Source organism: Mastacembelus armatus, chromosome 12 (genome assembly GCF_900324485.2).
Source record: "Mastacembelus armatus chromosome 12, fMasArm1.2, whole genome shotgun sequence".
Taxonomy (NCBI): domain Eukaryota; kingdom Metazoa; phylum Chordata; class Actinopteri; order Synbranchiformes; family Mastacembelidae; genus Mastacembelus; species Mastacembelus armatus.
This window is the reverse complement of record NC_046644.1, coordinates 9,632,453-9,657,400: the sequence shown is the minus strand read 5'-3', so window position 1 is coordinate 9,657,400 and position 24,948 is coordinate 9,632,453. Positions and strand designations below refer to the sequence as shown.

The following is a 24,948-nucleotide window of genomic DNA, read 5'->3' as shown; positions in this document are numbered from 1 at the left end:
TCCAGGGCAGATCTTAATCAAAGCGACATCTCCTCCTAAGGCATTTTCAGCTACTGTACAAAGGACTGCCTTTGACTATGATCTCCATAGCTGCCATTTTTATGGAAATCACTTTGATCTAGGATACTTGCATCTCAGTCATTTTGCATTATAATGAAACAGGCTTTTTTGATGACAAAGCACCCTTCTGCAAGACAGACTAAATGACTAATTGAATTAATAAGCCACAGTTTTAAGTGAAATATGGTGTCTTATGCCCAAACTGACAGATCACAATGAGTCAGCTAATGATATGTGGCATACACACACATACTCACTGCAGAAGGTTCATCCCCCAGGCTGGTTTGCCCTTGAATTTGGAGGTCGGGCCCCATTCACTCAGGCTATTACCCATCTGTCCACTGAAGGGACAGCAGGAAAGCATTAGAATTATTGATAGTTTTAGTGGGAATTTTGCCCTTGCTTCTTTACTAAAGATATAGTTTGCCATGAATTCCAATAGAAAATGGGTGGTGTGTAGGAATAGTTAGCAGAGACATTTTTGTCTGACTAAATGTAATTGAAATGTCTTTTTCCATTGATCAGTGTAGTTGTACAAGGGAATGCCATGTTTCTTCACATGGACTTGTAGTATGTATTGCATCAATTACTGCTGCTTTATATTAACTGTGATGTATCATTGTCTGTTTTTTAAACCCAATGATATAAAATCCACTCCCAAAATGTACAAATTCACAAAACCAAAACTAAGGCAAAACAAATGTGCTTTTATGAGATTTTTCATATCGGAATGACTTGTCTGTAAGCCTTTGACACAAGCCAACTTGTGCTACTTCTTATTATAAAAAATGTGTTATTAATTAGGCCTGGGTTTTAAAAAAATCGATTTTCCAATTCAAATCAATCTTCATTTGAAAGATCCGATGTCGATTCATAAAATCATGGATCAGTTTTTAAATATATATGCCATTTCCGGCATGCTCTGTGGACTAATTGCATTGAGTGAGACCGTGTGAAGGAGACCCAAAACATGACAGAAGCTATAACAGTGAGAGCACTGTCAGGCCTGAAAGCAGATGTGTGGTACCATTTTGGATTCAAAAAGTATGATGACAAGATATACGTTTCTAGTATTGGTATGCTGTGCAACACTACACTGTAGCGAATTCTTAATTGTGTTTTGTTGTTTGTTTTTTTTGGGGGGGGGTTCACAGAAGAGGAATACAAACGTCTTAGTGAAGCTCTGGCTGATGAAGGCTCCTACAACGCAGTGGCCTTCAAATACAGCGCTGACTACTATGACCCCTCTCAGCCCACTGAGGAGGAGGATGCTAACAAGGAGCCTGGTGAGAATTCACAACACTCACACAGTTGGTCCAATAAGTCACACAGTTATTCCCACACTCGTATATAAGGAATTGATCATTCATTTGGAAGGGTAGGAGAGCAACACACACAGCAGGGATTTTAGCTAACAGTGTCAAGAACAGATTTGTGTTTTGCAAATTCAACAATTCAAGTATTTTTTTTTTCCTGCTCCTACACTGTAGCATTATTTTCTTTTCTGTAGACCACCCAGAGTTTCTTCTGGACTTGAGTTTATTCAAAGTAATCACATTAAAGTGTGCATGTAAACGTAGTGCATGAAAATGGAGGATCATTTATAAATATATCCCTTGTACCTACATGTTTTTAGGTGTTTGCCTTATTTTTGGAATTTTTGATTATTGTAGCCTGCTGTGAAGAACACAACAGCTCTATCTTATCGATTGCTTTTTTAAAACTTTTCTCGGCTATACAGCCATTTGCAAACTACACACATTTCTGCTTAGAGAGCATATAATAAATGCATATTTGAAATGTTTATAGTTCAATAATACAAAGTGATATACGTTTGACAGAAAAGTTTTTTTTTTTTTTTGTTTGTTTGTTTTTTTTTTTCTGTGGAGCCTCTACAGCTAGAGCATAAAGGTTTTTCACTTTTAACCGTGAATGGAATAAGGCATGACATTCAGTCTGGTTATCACCTGTGAATGCCAGCATCAACTTGGGCTTTCAACAATCCATAACACACACTCACACACTCTCACACTTCTGCGACTTTGCTGTTGACACTTATGGCAGCACTTCCCTCCACACAGTGGCCTGACAGGAGAATAGATGCCTTTCTCTGGGGAGATTGTAGAGCTAAGTCCAGGATATGAATATGTCTGCCAAATCTCCTCAGTACATGTTGTTTTTGGAAAATAAGTCAATAAGGGTCACACTGGCTATTAACATTTTTGAGTCAAATTAAATTGTCTTATTATCTCATTGTGTTCTGAGGTCTTTCTTTAAAACACCTGCTCAATTTCCCCCAGTTCTTTAAACTTTACTGCTTTAAAGACAAAATAGAAATGCATGAAAAAGTCAAGAACCTCCCCCACAAGCGAATTATAACCTCAGAGAATTTTACGGCTGAAGGATATGGGGATATATAATCACAATATAAATCAAGTGATTATCACTATTTTAACTCCCAGTTGAAAGCTAAATGAGCCAGAAGGTTAATTGCAGTATAATTTCTTGTCTGCTCTCTGTCAAAACATGACAAATGTAGGTATAATTCATAAACACCCTTTTAAACCCCACACAAATTGTCAGTCATTTCATAATACACCCATTAATTTCATGTCCTGTCAAAATAAGGAACTTCATTTGAACATGTAGTATTTGTATGTGCCCATTAGTGTTCACTGAAATACCTGTCTGTGTGTGACCATACCTGATACATGATATTTTCTAGATACTGCATTTTAAATGAAAAGTTCATCCCATATCACTGCAAATGCCCTAATGTAAAGTATTCCCTTGATCTGTACAGTACATTCCTACGCAGTGCAGATAAGGGTAAAGATGAGTGGATAAGGAATATATTTTATGTGAAATATTTATGTGGAAGACTGGAAGCAGGCCTATATTTATTCTCCATTTAAAAATGTTTTAGGAATCTAAAGTCAATTTTAGGTTTGTTGCTCAATTTGTTACATATATCCTGCAGAGCAAATTGTTCTTGTTGCTACCAATGACCAACATTGATATATATATATATATATATATATATATATTTTTTTTTTTCTTTTTTTTTTCTTCCCCACATACATAGAAGAGGCAGAGCCTGAGGAGAGTGAGGAACCATTTGTTGCTCCTCCAGGGCTGGCTATCCCGTCTGATGTAGAACTGGTAAGTGTTTAAAAATTTCGACATGCTTATTAGTGTTGGTAACCTCCTGTGCTTATATAATACAATAATACAATTTATATATACAAAATGCATTCAGTGGTTTGACAAACTAACAGAGATTTCTGTGTGTAGTCCAGTACAGAAAGCCTTAATTTAATATGACCTTTGTGAAACCTTGATTCTTAATGGCCACTTCTGATTACTCCCAGCTTCACTATAAACTGGGAGGAGGGTAGCTGAGGAGTGTCAGGCCATTGCTAAACTCAGTTAAAGACACTAACACTAATAACACTAGCTTTACCTTTTGTTGTCATGGCCTGCATGCATATTCAGCATCTACTATATGAGGCATAAAATAGCTAAAAAAAAAAAGGGGATATGTATAGATAAAAAAAAAAAAATAAGTGAAATACATGGTGTGCATATTACATCAGTACCTACTCCCTGGACTTTGAAGAGATATCCTTTCTTCTGAATATATTTCAGTGGAGCATATGTCTCTTTATAATCTTAAATTAAAATCACTCTTTTGGGATTTTTTGGTAAATGTTGTGATTATTGCTGAGAATGACAGGCAGCATAGGTACAGAGCAGCAGAATGAATTATGTCAAAGGTCTTTGGCCACAATGATGTTGAAGTTAACCACGTGTAAAGATTTGTAATTGCAATGCATTTTGCAGAATGTAATCTGTTCAATTTTAATGTAAATATGTTAAAGTAAGATATTTGTAATGACATCTGCCTGTAGTAGATAGTTGATGGTTGATGATGACAGAATATATAATGTATTTATAATGGGAGGATGTTCAGTAAAGGTCCCAGGTGAGACCAGAACACAAGATGTCACAATTAGTTGATGTGTGAAGATGACTTTTCCTTTCTCTGTTTACAGTGAACAACAAATGGCTGTAAAACTGTATGTTTTACTTGTTTGGTCTGTGACATGCTTTATGAGTGTTATATATTAGTTTTGTTCTGTTTTGGGTCTTTGGCATAGCTGAGGTGTAGGTAATATAGGAGACAGCACAGCAACATAAAATAAATATTACACACTTCTTCCCTAATAGATAATTTTTTAAGGGTTCACATGGCTCAGAAAGTCCTTGGCAGCTTCGAATATAATAATGGTCTGTTGGGGTTGGACAGCTGGCATCTTTTTGGCCAGTGTCTTGAAAGGTAGTATTTATTATGACTTCATCTTGTTAGGTGTGTTCTTCAGGAGATTGCTGCACTTCAATCTGCTTTTTTGTACTCTCTAGGCAATGACAATGATTAATCATTGAGAGCACCCAAAGGGAACAGTAATGAATGAATAATGGACTATTTCTTGTTCCGCTAATTTCCATTCAATGTGTATTTTCAGAGTTAATCAATTAATCACAATGAACATTAAGAGTACTTGTCATGAAAATGCTTCAGAGACAAAATGGCTTGTGTCCTTCGTATGAAGAAGCTATTCATAAGCTTGCATTTTATTATGAGCAACAGTCAAGTTCACTCTCTTCTCTGTGGCGGTACTGATACTTGTTTTTCATTATCATGATGTGAGCTTCTAAATTGTTTCTACAAGAAAAATTTCCTTGTTTTGCAAATTGAAACCCTAATCTATTTCAGATGCAAAGAAAGAAGTAATGGAATCACTGCTGCCTCCATTATGTAAAGGTTAAAACATCTGTGTTTATTTGTTTTATTTATCTGCAGCCAGCAACCATCAAGACGCATAACATCATAGAGAGGACAGCCAACTTTGTCTGTCAGCAAGGGGCTCAGTTTGAGATAGTGCTGAAAGCTAAGCAGGCTGGTAACTCCCAGTTTGACTTTCTTCGTTTTGACCACTACCTGAACCCGTATTACAAACACATTCTTCGGGCCATGAAGGAAGGTCGATACAACCTTGCCTCCACAAACAAGCCAGAGCAGTTGCAGGGTAAGTTGGAGAAATACTGGTACCTGTGTGTGCTGACACAGTCACTAAATATCTGTTATGTTCTGTAACTGATGCATATCAGATCTTTAATACATGAGCAATCAGCAAACATAAGCGATGAATATCTTCATAATTTGCATTAATTAAAATGGTAAACATTTTTGTTTATATTTACAGCTCTTCCTTCTCTTTTTTTTCACTTGCTTGCATTAGACTCCTGTTCAGATGATTCAGATGACGATGGAGATGGCAACTACCTCCATCCCAGCCTGTTTGCCCCTAAAAAGTGCTCTCGCCTAGAGGAGCTGGTGAAGGTAAACCAATGTGGAGCTTTATCTGTGATACAGTTGCTGCTTTCATTGCTTAGCTGTTCTGTGAAAACCTTACATTTCATTCATTAGACTGCTCCTCGAAAAGCCTTGGAATGAAACTGACTTTATTACATGCTCTTTGCTATAATCTTGTGTAAGAATGCTGCAATTCTAACTGTTAAGCGACCACTGCCTGCCATTATGAATTACAGTGACATCCTGTTAGCACTGCCCTCGTCTGTAAACTGCCTGCTGTAATAACTATATTCTCTTTCCCTGTCTCCATGCTGTTGTAGATTTTTTGCAAGTACTTTCAATGTGCCTTGTCAGGACAGCCATTAGTCTTTGACTGAGCAGCAAGAGCTGAAGCATGTCTTTTTAAAGAAACATAATGAGCTCATTTTAGCAGCAAACTGTCTAACAGTTACCTCGCATGAAGTGGGATTTCCTTTTCAGATCAGCCACTCTAATTTTCTGTTAAGAACCCATAAGTAATATTTTATGGGATTAAATGTAAATTTAATCCAGTAGATCTTCAGTGTAGCATTAAAAAAGATTACTACATAAGATTATTGCAGAGTAATATTTAAATATTGTACTGCATTCAAACACTTGCTAATGATTTTATGGTCTTTCAATGTTGTTTTGAATGGTGCATCTATTATGATATTACTCTAAAACTGAAGACTGTACTATGCATGTAGCCTGTCTCAGTGAACTTTAGTCAAAGATGGCATAATGGTGTGATGTCCTGTTTTCACTGAAGTGGTTTTGTTGTTCTGCAGCCTCTGAAAGTAATGGACCCAGACCATCCTCTGGCAGCACTTGTACGAAAAGCCCAACAGGAAAGAAATGGCACTGCAGCAATGGCATCCAACCCAGAGGAAGTGACAGCCACTGCTGCAACCAGCACACCAGCACAGTACACTGCTGACCGTAAGTGTAGTTTTTAATGGTATTTATAGAGACTCAAATACTCTTCATCAGATGTTCGGCCTGAGCTACTTTATGTTGTTCCACCTTTTTAATTGCCTTCTGTTTTTCTGAAGCTAAGGACAGAGATGGTTTGATTTATAAGAAGAAATACAAACCGTTTCTGTCTTCCTGTGTAGGTATTAAAACTATATTTCTTTCTGAGAGTACTGCTGACCACTGAAATTTGGCATTTGAATTCTTCTTTTGGAACATTTTGTACCACTGCTGGTTGTTCAGTACAACTCCTGACTACTTAATGCTGGCCCTATAGTCTATAAATTTTGTAAGGGAATTTTAAGAGCATTTCAGCAAAGCAATATTGGGCTTAGTGGTGGTCTGGGGCAGATCTGACATCTTGAAAACCAGAGAATCTGAACTGGATAAGCTCACATATTCACACACACACTAGATCATCAGGTCTCAGGATCAGGTCACACTTAAATAGAGCTGTCCTTGGTGTTATGATTAGAAACTCAGACGGTTTAATAACATGAGGTTCACATGTCACATTTCTAATCAATGTAATATCATCTACAATGAGATTTGTAGAAGGAATAAAACAAAACAATATAACTTCCTCTGTATAAAAAAAAAAAAAACACCTGGCATGTGAACATACTATACACAAGGCAATATGCATATACATTCATTGTGAGTCACATCCACCCTCACCACACCACATTATTCATCACACTGCTGCTTGAGTAATTGTACCATGTATATGCACATCCTCCCCTGAAAAAACTACTTAAATAAACCCTTGGTCAATGACCCCTGCTGACCTGTGAGTGTTTACTTGTTCATTACTGTAGCTTATTCATTCCTGTGACAGTTGTGGAGTGTGGCTTTGACCTGATCCTTATTGCAGATATAGGACTGTTGATGTTAGTAAATTGGTTGTGGATGACCTAGCTTCATCGCTACTGATGTGTGCTGTTGTTCAGATAGGGATACATGTGGCTGTCCTTGGCCTGGTGCAGTGTGAAAGCCTTCACTCTCCACCTTTCATTCTCTCTGCACCACCTGTGATGTCAAAATAGGACTTAGTTAATAAGTTACTCCATTACTTGGTGTACTGCAGTGCCTCCTTTTGGTGTTATCGTCCCCTCTGACCCTGGTGGATATGAATATGCTAAAGAACTAACAATCAGTTAAAAAAAAAAAACACCAGGTAAATTCAACATCAAAGTCAATCTAGGGGATGTATCTGGCAAGCTCTACATCTATCAGTCAGTTGAATTTAATTTTCTTCTCGGCCTTTCACTTTCACATCTCAAGTTTTTATCCCAACTGTAGCACATGTCAAGTTTGTAAATGAGCGCTCCTGTTTTGGTTTTCCATTTTCCTGACTAGAGAAAATTGGATGTGTCATTAAAGTCAACCAACTCAGTGAGTAATGTGTTAATATCACACTGTCTCCTCTGTGATGCCAACCATTTATTTTGTCCCTGTCCCCTGTACTACCACCCTCATCTTCCCTACTCTCCCCTTAGTAAAGGGTTTCTGTAATACAAACTCACTGACAAGGGAGATGACCTTTCTTGTTTATTGGTCAAGTTTTGATTTATATTCACTTCTTTGTCCTTCTAAATTATTGCGGTGGACATTTTAAACAAAAACATATCTTGACAGCAAATGAACACCTCTCCACCACTTTAGACTTGTCGTCTGACCATCATCACCACAACCACCAACACAACACTGTGCTGCTTTCCATTGGCTAATTTAAATGCAGCTGCTTATACTTTGCCTGAGCTCTTAGTGTTGACGCAGTTTAAAGTATGCCTAGGAGAAGGGCATTTTAAAGCAGGTTTATGCAGGAGCATATCATTAGCTCAGCATGATTGAAATTTTTGTGTAAAACATGCCTTTTTTTTTTTTTTTTTTTAAATGAAACACACACAAAAAAACACATCAATAGCTCACACTTATATTTACCATAAAGAGACAATGGGTTTGGTGTGGACCTAGTGCCTAGAAAGACTCTTTAGAAACATTGTTGTGGTCATAAAGGGCTGCATCTTTGTCCATCTTTTCTGTTTTTGTGGCATTTCCAATGGCAGTTGTCATTTTTCTAACCTTTTGATGTTTTTCACCAAGGTTTATATTGAAAGATTGCCATGCCAACACCCAACATGAATATACTGTAAATGTTCTGCTTTGCTGTTTAAATGTACAGGTGATGGACACGAGAGAAACACCCCACACTTCACAGGCATTACAGTTACAAAAGCTGTGGCCTTTAACGTCACCTCAGACTTAACAATTATGGCAGTCTCAACAGAAACAGAACATTATTACAATCTCAAAGATAGTGTTTGTTTAATGGTTGTTAAAATGAATTACTTTTTACTGTGCCATTTGTGTACGTACAAAACAAGCAGAGCTGTTCATTCAAAAGTTCATTGAGACTGGCTGTGAGTATTTCTGAAATCCATTCAATTGACTGATTGATTTCTTTCTCTTTTGTTTATGGTAGCAATGTACTATGGGTACTACATGCTCCCTGATGGAACGTTCTGCTTGGCCCCACCTCCCCCAGGGATAGAGGCCACTTCCTACTATAATAATATGCCCTCAGCAGTAGTTACTGCGCCCCCTTCTTCTTCTTCTTCTGGGACTTTGGCTCATTTAGGGACAACACCCACCTCTCCAGAAACTCTTGCTATGGCGCCAGCTGATACAGTCCCCTCTCAGGTCACCAGCTCTGCTGCTCCAGCAAGTGTGCCTGAAGCCAGGTAGGAAGTAATCGTAATCCCTGTAGCATAAAATCTTCTCTTTGATGTTAATTTTAGAGCTTTTGGTGTTTTGCTTTATCAAAAAATTATAATATGAATCTGATTTAACTGTGTATGTAATTATATTTTAGGAATCTTGATCAGACATGAATGAAATGAATCTTTCAGCTTAGTGTGTTTGTAAAATGCCTAATTAGTTATGCATGCCCTGTCGTGGACTTTAGTGTTAGTCATCGCTGTAAATGAAATGAAGGGCAATTGGAGAGTAAGAAAGCAATTGTTTTAAAAAATAAATATTTTTATTTTTTTCCATAAACAGTTCAAAAGTTGAAACTCAGGTTTCCACACCAGCGGCACCAGCCATCATTCCCCCACCACCTGACATCCAGCCAGTCATAGACAAGCTGGCCGAGTATGTTGCAAGGAACGGTCTAAAGTTTGAGGCCAGTGTCCGTGCCAAGAATGATCCACGGTAAGTGTTCTTACCAGAAGTAAATCTGTTGCTTCACTTTAGTGTTGTTTTAGGAACTTTCTCTGATACTCTGATACTGCAGAACCACTTCATCCTCCTGTGGCTCATGTATTATGAGGGCGCAGATCTCTTATATATGTTCTTCCTCTTCCTGTTGTAGGTTTGATTTTCTGCAGTCTTGGCATCAGTACAACACCTATTACGAGTTTAAGAAGAATTACTTCATGCAGAAAGAAGGAAAAGGATTGCCAGAGGTATATAAGAATATATTTGTGGGTGTGTGTGTGTGTGTGCGCGTGTGTGTGTGCGCGCGTGTGCGCGCGTGCGTGTGTGTATCCCACACAAAGCCCTAAATAGCCTAACAAAGCTGTGCCCAGTGGTATATGAGTAATAGTACTATCATTATGGATACTGGAGAAGTTTTACAGATCTAGCTAATTTTCATAAAGCAAGGTCAATGTAATTAGACTTGTAACAGGAAAACAAAGAAACACATATAGTTTATACTTTACTACTTTGTAGCAGAAGTGTCGAACTCCAGTCCTCTAGAGCCACTGTCCTGCTTGTTTTTCAGCTGTCCCTGCCCTTGCAGCTTCTGATTGGATGAACACACCTGATCCAGGTAGTCCACTATGGGTAGGGCAGGGATAGTTGGAGAACAAGCAGGACAGTGGCAGCGCCTAGAGGACTGGAGTTTGAGACCTGTGCTTTATAGTATAAGAAATCATCTAAGACTGTATCCAATATTAAATTTGCTCAACCTCTCCTAGAGAGATTTCTTATATCTAACAGATAATTGACATGAGTAGATACAGGCTCAGTAAATGAGAGGTTAAGACTTCACCCCCATAGATGACCTTCAGACAGAAAAGAAAAGGTGTTCTCTCATTTGTGTCCCATCATCAAACACATCTTTATGTAATTCTGCATTTGCAGGTTATTGTAGGCATGGAAAATGACAGACTGACACTCAGCCTTGAAATTAGCTGCCTTTGCTGATATGCTTTGACCTGCCATGTCAAAATTAGAGTTATCTTCATCAAAATATTCAAAATGCAGAATAAAGACTGACACTGAAAACAAGGAAGATTTTAAATGGTGATCAGTATTGTCGGAATGTATGTCTGGCCCCTTTACTGTATGGCATATACTGCTAGAAAAACCTGTGTTTAAAGCAGTCAACTAGTCTCATATTCTACCTTCAGTCTTTATATGAGGCAAAATTATGCCAATTATTTCCAGTTGTTCCTAGGATAGTCTTTGAATTCAGAAATGGTACACAATTGAGTGTCAATATCTGGAAACAAACCAGATTGCTGCACAACTGCCTAATTCTTGAAAGAAATTGATTTGTCGACTGTCCCTTTGCAGACTTTTCACTGTTTCAGCCTTGTCAGTGCTGCAAGGCTTCCGTATCTGTTTTCTATCACTGCTTTTACAACCGCATCAGAACTGAAATCCAATCACAGTGTATCAGGACCTTAATGAGGCATCTCACCCAATTAGCAGCAGTGCCAACAGACATGTAACATTTTCACTGGCTTTTATGCCTGCCTGGCAAAGCTCCTCAAGTGGCACATACTTTAAATGTTTTATGGTGTGTTGCATGACCATGTAACTGACGTTAACAGATTCTCTGTGGTTAGGCAAGGGTCGATTGTTTCATGGGATATATTCTCCATGGTCTCTCAGAATGTTCAGTACCGTCTTTCTTTTATGTTTCTCCTTCAGGTTCACTTGCAGTTTTGCTCAAGACTTGTTTTTTGTCTCGTGCTATATTTTTGTACATACCGTAGAGAAAGAGACTTCGATAATATACTTATAATGTGGCTTTTCAGTCAATATATAATACAGTGATTCTCAGCGATATCATTACCAACAAATGGTATTTATCCACTGTCAAGACAAAACTGTATGAAAATAAGTCTAAAACACTGAGCGTTAGCGAAAACAAGATGAATCATGATCCATTTGGCTTTCAATACTAATTACATTTATGAATGGACACAAGGACAAGAGATACATCATATATTTTCTCTATACACTGGTAATAAATTTTACATACTGCACAAAATGAATGCAATTATGAGTTCACCTCTGTCAAAGCATAAATTGTTTTCCTGCCAAGGTCCTTTAAGGATATGATCCCATGACACCACTAAAGATGAATGGACTATGCATATTGTAGCATATTCACAAGGCATCTGAGTTTTTTTCAAGGAGTTATGTTTTCTTCGGTTAGTAAACCAATAACAAAGTCATTGTTTGAACACCCTGAAACTTATTTGTCATTGGGGTTATACAGTTGATCCATCCATCCAAGATCTATACCCACTTAATCCTATTTAGGATCACAGGGATCTGCTGGAGCCTATCCCAGCTCTCTTTGGGTGAAAGGCAGGGGTCCACCCTGGACAGGTCACCAGTCCATCACAGGGCCACATAGAGACAAACAACCTCACACACTCACACTCACTCCTATGGGCAATTTAGAGTCACCAATCAACCTGACATACATGTTTTTGGACTGTGGGAGGAAACCAGAGTACCTGGAGAAAACCCACACAAGCACAGGGAGAACATGCAAACACAGGAAGGCTTTTCGGGTTTCGAACGATGAACCTTCTTGCTGTGAGGCAAACAGTGCTAACCACTAATCCAGTGTGCTGCCTACAGTTGATGCAGATCATAATGGATACATTAATGGAATTTTAACCTAATCGTGTCAGCTTCAAAAATGAGATTTGAAGAGTTAAATAGCTAGGTGTTGTCATACATTGTAGTTTTAGCACCCAAAAAGTAAAATCTATTATATAAAGTTTGCAAGAATGAAAGGAGTCTGGATATTTTCTGAAGCAACTGTATGTACAGTACATATGTACATGTGCATCTACAAAAACTTAGATATAGTTACAATTGAGTCTGCTTTGTCTGAGTGAGAAAGGAAAAAGCAAGAAGTGAGTGAGAAAGTTTTGAAAGGAGCAATTTATCTTGTGATGAATCAAATCCATTAGCTTGTCAAAGTGCAGAAGAGTGTGGCCCATTATGACACAGCTCAGACTGTTCCAACAAGCAGCTGCTCAGCTTTTCTATCAAGAAACCTGCCTTGTGTTTGTGATTTGTGCTGTGGGTAATGGGATGCAGATATCACTGCTGTCTGTCAGTGCTATTATTTATAGTTTCATAGTTAATGAAAAAAGTGTGAAACAGGGCTAAAATCAGTCACAGCAGACAGCGGCAGAGTGTACAGCTGCTGTTGTTATGTATAAGTATCAGTACAACAATTAAAGGCTTCGCAGTGCTTTAATGGACTTGATAAATTTGTAATTTTTTTTTTAATCAAAAAAGTCATTTTTAGTTCAAATGATGAAAACACTCCTTCCTTTCATCTCACAAAATGTATAGGTATAAGTCAAAATTCAGCTTGTTCTGTCTGGCTTTAAGAGCATGTTTGGGGCTATAAAATAAATAATTATGTGAATTTGAATTCATGAGATACATTTACTAGGAGAATTATCCCTATGATGGTTCACCAATCCACAGTCCAAAAACATGCTTGTTAAGTTGATTGGTGACTCTAAATTTCCCATAGGTGTGAGTGTGTGAGTGTGTGAGTGTGTGAGTGTGTGAGTGTGTGAGTGTGTGAGTGTGTGAGTGTGTGAGTGTGTGAGTGTGTGAGTGTGTGAGTGTGTGAGTGTGTGAGTGTGTGAGTGTGTGAGTGTGTGAGTCTCTATGTGGCCCTGTGATGGACTGGTGACCTGTCCAGGGTGGACCCCTGCCTTTCACCCAAAGAGAGCTGGGATAGGCTCCAGCAGATCCCTGTGACCCTGGTTAGGAATAAGTAGGTATAGATAATGGATGGATGTTTCACCAAAACAATTGGTCACAGCACTTCAAGCTTCTGTCACATGCTCTAATATCTGCTTTGAATAACCAAGTTTTGCAAGGCTCATGATTTCTAACCAGCAAATATTTTGCAGTTATGCTGTCTAACACTGATACATTTCCCATTCAGAATAGACAACAATTACTCTCTGACCTTTCATGTGTTAATGCAACAGTCTATAAAGGCTATGCTAGGTGTCCATTTGAACAGAGAGAAATTCTAGCTTGTTCTTCTCAGAATGACTTAGAGTGAGTTTCATCCTGCCTTTTCTCCTGTGAGCTTTGGATTTTTTTTAGTTTTTAAGGAGTTACAGTCTCGGGGGTCTCTGTAAAGTGCTTTGGCTCTTGAAAGCACTGTTCAATTACAGCAGAATAGGAGGAAGTTGCCTTTGATGCATTTTTCAAACATAGTAAAATGAATCTCATGAGGTTACGCCCCCCCCCTCCTTTGGCACTGGCATCATCGTCACTTTTCACTCTCATTCCATCACCGGTTTATATTTGGGATAGCAGCTAAGAGCACTTGGTGCACAGGTATTACTACAGAGGATTTCTGGTTATCAGGTCTGTGCACACAAGCCTGCTGCAACAGCTTTGTGAAGATACTTTGTTGACTTCAGGGCTAACATACCATACAGTGGAATATTACAAAGCCAACTAGGGTATTTAAAGTTTTTGAGAATTAATTATACTGTCAGACAAGTAAGAAAAAAGGGAAGTGAGCAGAAGCCACTGGAAGTCTAATTCTTGTAAAACAGTGGCTTTTCAAGCTCATCTCTTTAAACTGCCACTTTTGAAGTTATACAGGTACGCATCATTCTGGTATGAGATGGCCAAGTCTTCTTATGTTGGTGGTATACTGATGTTTATACAAAGAATCAGGATTGTTTTAATGAATGTTCACATAGATTTCATGTTTCATGTACCCAACAGCTGTTGTGTTTCCTGCCACCAAAATACATGTTCATTGCAGTTTATGATGAAGAAGGTCATTTTATGTTAATCACAGCTTTGAAAATGAATAGAAAATTTGGCAAAACACAAATTAGCAACTGATTAAACATGAGTATGGTCTTAAATTACTGCCTTTGTACTACTCATTTTTTAATTTACTTCCCGAATCTTTCTGACAAAAAACATATGCTGTATACATGGCTTGTATTTTGCTTAAATTGATTTTTTTTCCATCCCGAGATTGGATCGAAAGACCAGTCCAGCCATCCTGAAACGCACCTTAAGAAAGGCAAAGATGTGGACATGCCTTGAAAGATTACTACTGTCCATCTATCTTTTTTTTTTTTTTTTTTTTTTTTTTTTTTTACTTAGTCCAATTTGTGGTCATGGTGGGCTGGAGCCAATCCCAGCTGACATTGGGCAACAGGCAGGGTACATACTGAACAGATCACCAGTCTATCACAGGGCTGACACAGAGCCACAGACAAGCTTTCCCACTCACATTCACATATGGGCAGTTTAGAGTCAGAACTTAGCCTCACCCCAAACTTAGGGCTGTAGGAGCAAACTTAAGTACCTTGGAGAAAACCTGCACAGACTCAGTCAGAACATGCAAACTTGGAATCTCCTTGCTATGAGGTGACATTGCCTACACTGCACTGCCATGCTGCCTGACCAGTATTGCGCACAAGATAATAATTTATACTCTCTGCTGCTTTTTCCCCCCCTTAGATTCTGTTACTGTGCAGCGACAGTGGTGGATTGTAAAATAAAATTTTTATCTCATGAAACTCTTCTTCTTTCATCTCCTGACCTTTACTGGTCTGCTCAGCACCTCCACCTCCTTTCACTATAGAGGTGTAAAAGTACTGAAGGATATCCATAAGGCTACCAGTCTGAAGTTTCTGTTACCTGCAGTTGCTCTTAGATTGTCTACAGCAAAATTCTTTAGACTAGTCCCTCACAGATGAGTAACTTCAAATGAGTAATAATAGTACACTGTATAATATGATCCTTCCATGGATGATATTATACAGTGACGTATTTACATCATAAGAATACTGTATAAAAAGGCTCTTCAGTCAGCTAACTAAAGTAACTGACAGGCAGACACGCTTTTCTGGATGTTTCCTTTGAAGACGTTTTGCACATATGGCTGCTGTACCAAGCAGATTTGTGGAATGTATCATTACCAGCATCATTTGTCTCTTGTCAAAGTCTGAGTTGTTTATCCATAAGGTAAAACCTGGTTGGATGGTCTGTAGAAATTTCATAGGCTATAAAAAATTACTGCTCCTGTTTTTTTTTGTGTGTAAACAAGAACCAGGGAACTGATTGACACAAGTCTTTTTCTTCTCTATTTTATTTTTTTTTTTCGTACAGAGTGGGACAGAAAATGACGATGATAAGCTTCAGTCAGACAACTCAGCCAAGGAGTCCAAGCTTTCTAAAGGTAGGACAGTAATGAAAGAGGGAATACACAGACCAGAGTGCTACTCCCTTTATGTGGTTTAGTTTGTTTTTTGAGTAAATGAGATGCAAAGCCTTTGGGTCAATGTGTGTATATGCAAGTATATATGCATATATTTACTTTGTGTCTATGTGTCATATGTGGGTGTTTATTCACAGCTGCCTGTGAGTCTGATGGTATTTATGCTAGCAATTTCATTTGGTCATATCAGGCTGGAAATGTCTGGGCACAGATGAAAGAGTCTGCTTACCACTATGCTGGCAGAAGCCATAATCACACGCATATATGCAAATCAGGGCATCCATTCACACAGACTATTTGGAGGTGACAGGTCATAGAGCAGGCCAGTGAAATTAATAACTAATTGAAATAATGTGCAAGTAAACTCTCCAGCTTTTCTCAATACGGATCAGTGTTATTTCTTTAGAGAATGAGGCACACTCCCTACCCTCTCATCTTTACTGAAGCAGACACATTTGATTACAAACAGATATCAGTATGACACTCCATTGTCACCTCATCCCATTGTGGCCAACTGTCCAGTTGTTTCTCCACCACCTCTGTACTCTGTCCCTTTTTCAGTCTGCTAGTTTAGCTCTTTTTTTTTTTTATATATACTCTTTTTCACTCCTAAATTTTCTTCAGTTGCCCTTTTTTCTTCCTCCTATTTCTCTATTGTTATTCTTTGTCCATCCCACTTCTAAAATTTCCTCCAGCCTTTCCGTTTTTTCTTGTCCTGAACTTTTTAATTTAGTTCTCATTAATTTTTCCATTTAAATTTGTCAATCAAAAGTAGGACAGAACGCAGTTGCCTGTGTGTTATGAACATGCACTCTTCTGAATAATTTTTGTTCTCCCTGAGTCACAGTTTAGTCTTCTGTGCCTCTGTGTCATTACAGCCTCGTTTGCCCCCATCTGTTTTGCCATCAAGGCAAAGGAAAATGACATGCTGCCACTGGAAAAGAACAGAGTTCGACTGGATGATGACTCGGACGAGGATAAGGTCTATTTCAGCTCTGTCTATTCAATTTACATAGAGAAAGAGTTTATTTGTTATGGATATAAAACTGATCCTTCCAAACACATTTGTAGCATCTTGAAATAATGAACTGTTATACATGTCTACTTGAAGTTACTAGAGGAGGGGGGACTGGAAGCTGTGATGGGTGGAGCTGAGGTGGTTAACAAGGAACCTCCTCAGCTCAGTGCACCAGAAGAGAAGAGACCATCCCTCAGTTTGGAGGAATTGGAGGCAAAACAAGGTAACAGTGTTAACACCATTGCTAGGAAAGCATTGTTAGGATTTGAAAACACTATTTAAGCCTGGTTAAGGTGCTGTACACACTCACTAAGCCGAGCTAAAAGAAGAGAGAAACAACTCTTTGAATGACAATTGGTTAAAAACATCATGTTTCAAAGGTACATGAACAGTCTCCATCTGGTCACATTTAGACTCTTATTTTGCTATTTCTAACTATCCATTTGTGCACACAGAAAGTCATCTAACTCATCCTGTCTGTGTGACTGACAGAATTTTAATAAGCCCCAGCACTTGGTGATGGTTATGAAAGAGCCTATTTCTGTCCCAACTGTCCCTTGCTTTTTTTCTTCAGCTCTATGGCTGTAGCATGGATGAGCTAAAATTGAATTGTGTGTCTCAGCATCACCAAATAAATACAGGTGCTTACAACACATCTCCGTCACACCTACTGGCAGGCGGTTACTTTCTGGGCGGGCTGCAATTGAAGGTAAAACAAAAGGGGAAGAGAAGAGAGAAATAAATCCGTTGAGGCTGAATTATAAATTCTCTCAATAGGGCGTACCCTGCAGTAATAGACAAGCAGTGTAGTACAGTAAACAACAGTCATATATCTCTACAGGCCTAATGGAAATGTATTCTCTCTATTTTTCTACCTCTTTTGTTCAGTTGTGGGTATAGGATATTACACATTGGTTCTCCTCAGTCTTTCCTAAATAGCAGGAATGCATCACTTTCCACCAAACAAAGTAGGATTATTTCGGCATATTTCTCCATGGCAGAATGCATACACACACAAATAGCTTGGTTCATGCTTCAGGAGCCTTACAGTCTGCCTGCTCCTGATCAGGAGTTTTCAGGCAGTAGAGTAATATAATAATAAATACAACGCAGATGATAAGGTAGGATGACAATCTTAACTATGTTTTTAAAGCAAGCTTTCCTTAATGGATGTTGTCCATTTTATTTTCAAGATTAGTCACTTTCCTAAAATATTCACATATTATATTTCACTGTCTATTAATTTCAAAAGTACTAGGCCTTTTCACTCAGGGCTGTTTTACTTGAAGTAGATTCTTTGTATCTTCTTCTATTTTACACTCTCTGAAATCTGCAATTGCACCTTCTTAGCTTCAAAAAAAATTGGACAGCGTTACCCTCCTCTGCATGTCTTTTTGAGTGATCACAAAGCAGCCAAAGTATAAAATGATATTCCACAAAGACATCAACAAGACATCTCATTACAGCCAGCAGTAATTGACATTATTAATAATCCATTTGGCCTGACTCATTAACCAAGCCTTCTATATCAAAGGCATCAAAACTCAGATTTGTCGTGTCATTTTACAAAATAACCATCATATAGTGTGTTTGTGTGAGTTTATCTGTACAGGTAACTGATTATGTGAACAGGAACTGGCATATCTGACTCATGAAAGCTAACATACTTTCTTCTCAAGCCAAAAGGAAGGAAAAGACGAATAATATTACAATATTTTGCACTATATGTTGCTTTTTTTTTTTTTTTTTTTTTTTTTTTTTTTTGCTGGAAACGTCGGTTTGATCTGAAGTGTACATCAATGTATCGGAAAGCACACAGACCCAAAAAAACCCCTTATAGGGGCATAGAGTAAATAACATTAGCTGAAGTACAATTAATTAATTATTTTATAGTAAGTTGTTTTTGTTTAGTTTTTTTTTTGTTTTGTTTTTTTGCTGTGGGCCTGCCTCATCCTTTTTATTAACTTTGGTTACTGATTTCTTCAGTTGTTGTGGTAATGCCATTTCCTACATTTACATACCATACTGTACTCTAATGCAGCATGTGGCTGCTTGTCAGAGACACATGAAGTACACAGCACAAGTGTAGTAATTTCCCTTTGGTGGAAAGACAGCTGCGTAATAGGGCCTGAAAGGTGGACAGACGGTCAAAGACAAATGTGCTACTTTTCAGCATCAAGGGGGCTGACGGGTCCCGTTTTGGTTCAGTGGAATGATCTCAGTGTGTAATTCCCTCTGTAGGAGCCAAAAGACAGCCAGAGAAAGAGGCTGGGAAAATCCTAATAAATAGATGACTGAATTGGCTTTGCTGTGTGGCAAAGTGGCTGTCAGTCAGCAGACCTAACTTGATCATCCGAGAAATCAGTGGCAGACAGCAGAACGCTAATCTGTATTGATGGGTTGGAAAACAGCCATATACACTAAATGCGGTTTCCAGTGATAAGTACATGAATCGTTTAGACTGCAAACATTTCCCAGTGGATGTGCATGTTTAAACAGTGGTGGTAGAAGCGTTTGCTGAAAATATAGATACTATAATCTTCAGTAAATTTTGATATGATAAATATATTGCATATAGAGAGATTCTCTAATCTTAGTGTAGTCGTGTCATTTAAAGGCTTACAGAGACTTGCTTGCAAAAATGTATTTTAGGTTCCAATTAATCATTATTTTTCAGTGTGTTAGTTACTGTTTAAAAACACCAAATTCTCACATTTGAGAACTGCAGTAAGATAATGTTTTGTTTTGTTTTTTTTTTTGCTAGACAAATTGGGGGGGGGGGTTCTTTTGCAGGATAAAATCAATTTTTGTAATCTTTTCAGCACTTTTCTTATTACACATTGCCTATAATAAGCACTGACTGCACATGGTAAGATCTTCCTTCATGATAAGTTGCTTTAAATGAGTCTGCTCAGACTCAACAGGACCAGTCACTGTCTGGGGTACATATAGATTCTGCTCCACTTGGCTGTTGTTCACACTACTCAAATATGATTTGCCTCGGCAGCCAACCTATTTTTAACCCTAAGGAAATAACAGTAGCCCCAATGGTTGCATAACTTAGGCAACTTGTTTCCCACAAGGTTTTTGCTTTATACTGCCCTCTTATCTTCTCTGTCTCTGTCTACTCTCTGCAGCTCATCTTGTTCTCAACTTACCTATCGCCTCAGTCATTTCATCTTCCTTCCTCATCTCTCAACAACTGCACACTCTTTCCACCCACATGTTCCCTCCTAGTTTGCCTTTTCTTTATAAACCTTGAATTGCATGAAATTAGTTACCACCAGGGACCTATCTAGGCTTTGGCGTTTAGAACAGGAACTTCATCATTCTCAGTTGGAATTGGAGAAAAATACCAGTCATCATGCTAGTTAGATGTGACAGTAAGAGTGGAAAATTAACTCTTTCACTTGTCATTCTGCTCATTCCTGATATGCTTTTGCCTCTCTCTCTTATGTTTCTCATGTCTTCATCTTTGCCTTTTCTCCCTCCCTTCTATCATTTTGATTCCTTTGCTTTCTTAAGACCATTTAATTGTTGCCAAGAACAAAATGAGTGAGTAAAAAAAGAAGAGCACAATAACTCCTTCCTTTCATTCATTGTCTCCCCCCTCTCACTGCCATTTAGTAACGGTGTGTCTACCTGCATTATGAACAAAAAAGGGACAATGGTCACATTTTTGTTTCTGTGTTCATCCAACCATCTCTCCCCTCTTTGCACCCTCTCATGTCCCTTCCCTCAGCCAAGCAGAAACTGGAGGATCGTCTTGCGGCTGCAGCCAGGGAGAAGCTGGCCCAGGCATCGAAGGAGTCCAAGGAGAAACAGCTACAGGCAGAGAGGAAGAGGAAGGCAGCGCTCTTCCTGCAGACTCTCCGCAGCCCCTTCACTGGAGAGCCTGAAGCCAAGAGAGCTGAACTAGACTCACAGCCGGAGGTAGGTGAATTGCAAATGGTGTCACTTAGCTGCATTTGCATGGACCTTAATATTCCACTAATAATTGGAATAACAGCTCAATCAGAATAAAAACACATCATGTAACCATCTCAGTTTGTACAGACTAGCCAGAGCTGGACAAATCATTATATTTCCAGCAGATTTAACACTTCACAGTGGGTGGAAACTCTGATATCAGATTGAAAAACCTTTGTCCATGCAACCACAGTTTGTTTGTCACTGTGTGTATGTCCCTGTATATTTTTAACTCAAAGATTAAAGTCATTCTAGATCAAACAATGACTAGATGGTTAATCACAGGTTCCATTGCAGTTGGCAAGTTGCACAGAATTTTATCAGGAGCCAAAATACTGTAAAAGGAATAGCTCTATTATGAAAAACAGTGATGAGTAGCCTTAGACTAATCATAGTAAGACAATACAATGTACCAAGACCATTTTGGTGAAGTGTACTTCTACTTTGAACTGCTCAGAGCACACACACTTGGAAAACCAACCAAATCACCCAGTGTAGCTCCAAATAAAACTTAAAATGGACCTGACGTTGTTCTATCTACAAACTTCTCTTCTTTTTCTCTTGGTGCATCTGAAATACCACAAGGTATTTGTTTTAAAATTCTCCTTTGAAAAGTTTCACAGGGATACAACAATAGAAATTTTAAAAACCCTTTTATCTGTCATATTAAACAGGCAAAAAGAGGCAAGAATACTTTATAGTGCAAATAAGACCTGGACGTGGTCATTTGATGTGCAGATTACCTGTCCATTTGATGGATGTGGCATGTCAGCTCCTCATGTGAGCCCAGCTGATGCATGGTGAACTGGCCTTTTGCCTGTTGGGCCAGGTGGCAGTGGGCAGGCTCCTGTCACTATTGCACCAGCTCAGTCACTCTTCTGCAGATGTTCTGAGACTCCTGCAGTGGCCATTAGACCGTTACGTACAGGTCATTGGCCTTCATGATGAATAAATGGATGTTGTAGTTGAATATATTTAAAGTTAGATCTTGTAAACTTGGCTGATTCATGCTAAAAGCCTCTGTGTGTGTGTGTGTGTGTGTGTGTGCGTGTGCGTGTGTGTGTGTGTGAGAGAGTGAGAAAAACAGCTATTTTAGAGCATACATGTGAATTTTGGTGACAGAATTTTGCATATGAATGAGTTTTTTGAGTTTGATTTCCACAGTTTTTTCCTCCTGCTTCCTCAGTTTGGAAGTTGATGCTGTATTTTGGAATACCTGAAAACAGGATGGTGTAGTCCTTTTACCCTAGATACCCTTGAGGATGGATGTCAGTGCTGATGCCATGTGCTTGTAGAGCTGCTAACTGAGTTGGATTTGTTGATGTAAGCGGTATGTTTCCCATAGCGCTCATCATGTTAGCTACTGCAGCACTGTAGTAGTCAGTATAAAGTGTCATGGGTACACAGAACCCTCAGAATAAGGAGGGGTAGGGCTCCTGACATTTTTTAAGCTCTCTACCTCTTCTGTTAAAGTGATGTTTCCCTGGTGGCCAGCCATTTTCTCACAGTAAATTAAAAAAAAAAAAATTACTCTATTTCCTTGTTCATTAGAGATTTCTGCTGTATAACCTATTTTCTAATGTGCAACAACACACAAATCTATAATGAAAGAACAGTGGAGACTCCCATTTGCTCACATCCTCTGGACTGTGTTTTCCTGGGTATTTCCTCCATGCTGTTGGTTTAGATGAAAGCAGAAAATACGGAGTGCTGTGGAAGTTGTTGTTAGACTAATCTGACATGAGAAGAATTTCTTTAATATAAAATTGGCTCGCTCAGTGTCTCATAGTTTATTAAACTGATTTTATATTCTTTGATCTTGGGAGATGTTTAAGTGTTTAAGCCTTTTTATCAGGCCTAAAAATATGTGTTTAATCTCTATTTAATCTGTGTTTAACCATGTGTCGCTGCAGTCTTTACATTAATCCCATTAGACTTTTGCTGTGGTGAAGGTATTGTGAGAACATTACTGGTCGGTACTAATAAGTTTATTGTGATTTTTTTTTTTTTTAATATAAAATTGACTTAGGACCCACCTGTAAATTTACATCACATTTATGTAGACATTCACCTGAAAGGGGCTTCAAATTATCATCTCAACAATACCCAAGTGTCAGTATTTTCAGTTTTAATGTCCCTCTGGATTTTTCTGCCTCCTCTCCTCCCTGCTTCTACCTCAGGACTATAACTTTTTATTGTTACTCTTCTCACTGTCCGAACAGCGGTATCTTGCCAGAGCAGGAGTGAGAGGGCACACGTTGTCTGGGCCTGGTGTTGGGATAAGGTTCTCATTTGTCAGTCCTAATTTTAAACCAAACTTGGCCTCCTATCATTTCATTATCTCTCCCTTAGCTCAGACACAAGATAGTGTGCAAACAGAAAGGTATAATAAATATTCTTCCCTTTCTCTCCTTCCCTGCCTGTTTTTAGATACTTGTTTTCTGTCTTGAACATTTTTTCTCATTTCTTACCTGCCTCTACCCCTGTACCTCCTAGTCATCCTTCTTTCCACTTCTTTCATCATCATCCTTTCACCCTGCATTTCTTTCTGTTCCTGCTTCTCTCTTTTTATGCTCCACCCATTTCCTACCCGTATGACCTATTGAATTGGAGAGTTTGAAGTTAGGAGAGCAAACAGCATTTTTATTAAGTTCAGCTAGGGCAGTTAAATGAATTTGCGCTGGTATATGACACGTACACAACCAAACATTCATTTCCTTTCATTTTCATTACTCCTCACTTGGGCAATCATATCATTTAAGTTAATGTTAGCTCATAAAGTATGCCCTTCTGTGTCTGTCTTTATCCACACACGCTTACAGTGCGATGAATGCATACATACGTAACATGGATAGCCTCAGGGGCAATCCAAGGCCTAACCGTGGAAGATAAACCCTGACCTTGGAAGATTTAGCATCATGTTTATTCCACTGATGGACATGTTTTCAGAGTGAACCAATATAATATGAGCAGACAGACCTACATTTGGTTAATTAGAGGCACTTTGCAATTGACAGTTGTAACTTAGTGTGTAGCCAGAGGGCTGCACTCTGTTGTGTAACCCCCACCATCTTTTAATCAGCTGAGTAAGGGAAGAATATGAGCAATAATCCCCAGGAGAGTGAAGGACATCGACTCTGCCTGATCCATTCTGCTATGATCCCAAGCCCCTTTTAGTGCACATGTGATGATTTGTATCTTCTTTTAAAAAGCCCCTTGTGTTATTGTAGCTACATCTTCACTGCACTATATTGAGGTAGTCATATATTGATTTTTATATTTAATTGTGTTAAATGGTTCTAACCAATGTGTATATATGGATCAATGGACCCACCAGCTACTCTCATATATTATATTTATCTTTAAACCAGTTAAAAAGAGAAAGCCCAGCATCCACGTCTGTTAAAACAATGTGTCCTGTCTCTTCTCTAGATGCAAGAAGCCCTCTCAGTGCTGTCTGACCTTCCACCTTCTCAAGTGTCATCTGTGCCGTCTGCATATCTACAGGATCAAAGGCTCCCCATGGAGGCCCCCCAAGGAGCCTATCGCAGCAAGGAGGCCCCGTCTTCCTCTTCCTCCTACACTACATCCAGAGGAACAGACAGGGACAAAGACAGGGACAGAGATAGGAACAGAGACAGAGAGAGAGACAGAGTTCGAGACAGGGACAGGAACAAAGGAAGAGACAAAGACAAAAAGAAGAAGAAACACAAGAGGAGGTCAAGATCGAGGTCAAGGTCAAGGTCGAAGAACAGACATTCCCTTCCCAGTGCCTACAGGAGAGCCCGTAGGTCCCGGTAAGACACTGTGGACACAGCCTCTTTCACATCTGTGGAAGGCGTCTCCAGGTCTCCTACAGTTTGATTACATTTTATTTCAGGGTTCTGGGATTTGATTTTTTTTGACACAATTTATCTAACTGTATGACTACGTTTGACCTTACTGCAGCTGTCCAATTCAGATCTGCTTTGAATAATGATTTCC

General features: G+C 38.8%; 1 protein-coding gene across 3 annotated transcripts in view; it reads left to right on the top strand.

Annotated features, from left to right (window-relative positions):
• The window catches only part of sfswap (splicing factor SWAP), a 39,679-nt gene that overhangs the window by 3,659 nt on the left and 11,072 nt on the right, over positions 1-24,948 (top strand). For all 3 annotated transcript variants that reach the window (XM_026297229.1, XM_026297230.2, XM_026297231.1), the window contains 13 exons: positions 1,215-1,346; positions 3,146-3,222; positions 4,925-5,150; positions 5,364-5,464; positions 6,247-6,397; positions 8,916-9,174; positions 9,494-9,646; positions 9,807-9,900; positions 15,869-15,938; positions 16,856-16,959; positions 17,089-17,218; positions 20,738-20,928; positions 24,397-24,761. In XM_026297229.1, coding sequence (XP_026153014.1) covers positions 1,215-1,346; positions 3,146-3,222; positions 4,925-5,150; positions 5,364-5,464; positions 6,247-6,397; positions 8,916-9,174; positions 9,494-9,646; positions 9,807-9,900; positions 15,869-15,938; positions 16,856-16,959; positions 17,089-17,218; positions 20,738-20,928; positions 24,397-24,761 — 2,053 coding nt within the window. The remainder of the gene's footprint in view (positions 1-1,214; positions 1,347-3,145; positions 3,223-4,924; positions 5,151-5,363; positions 5,465-6,246; positions 6,398-8,915; positions 9,175-9,493; positions 9,647-9,806; positions 9,901-15,868; positions 15,939-16,855; positions 16,960-17,088; positions 17,219-20,737; positions 20,929-24,396; positions 24,762-24,948) is intronic.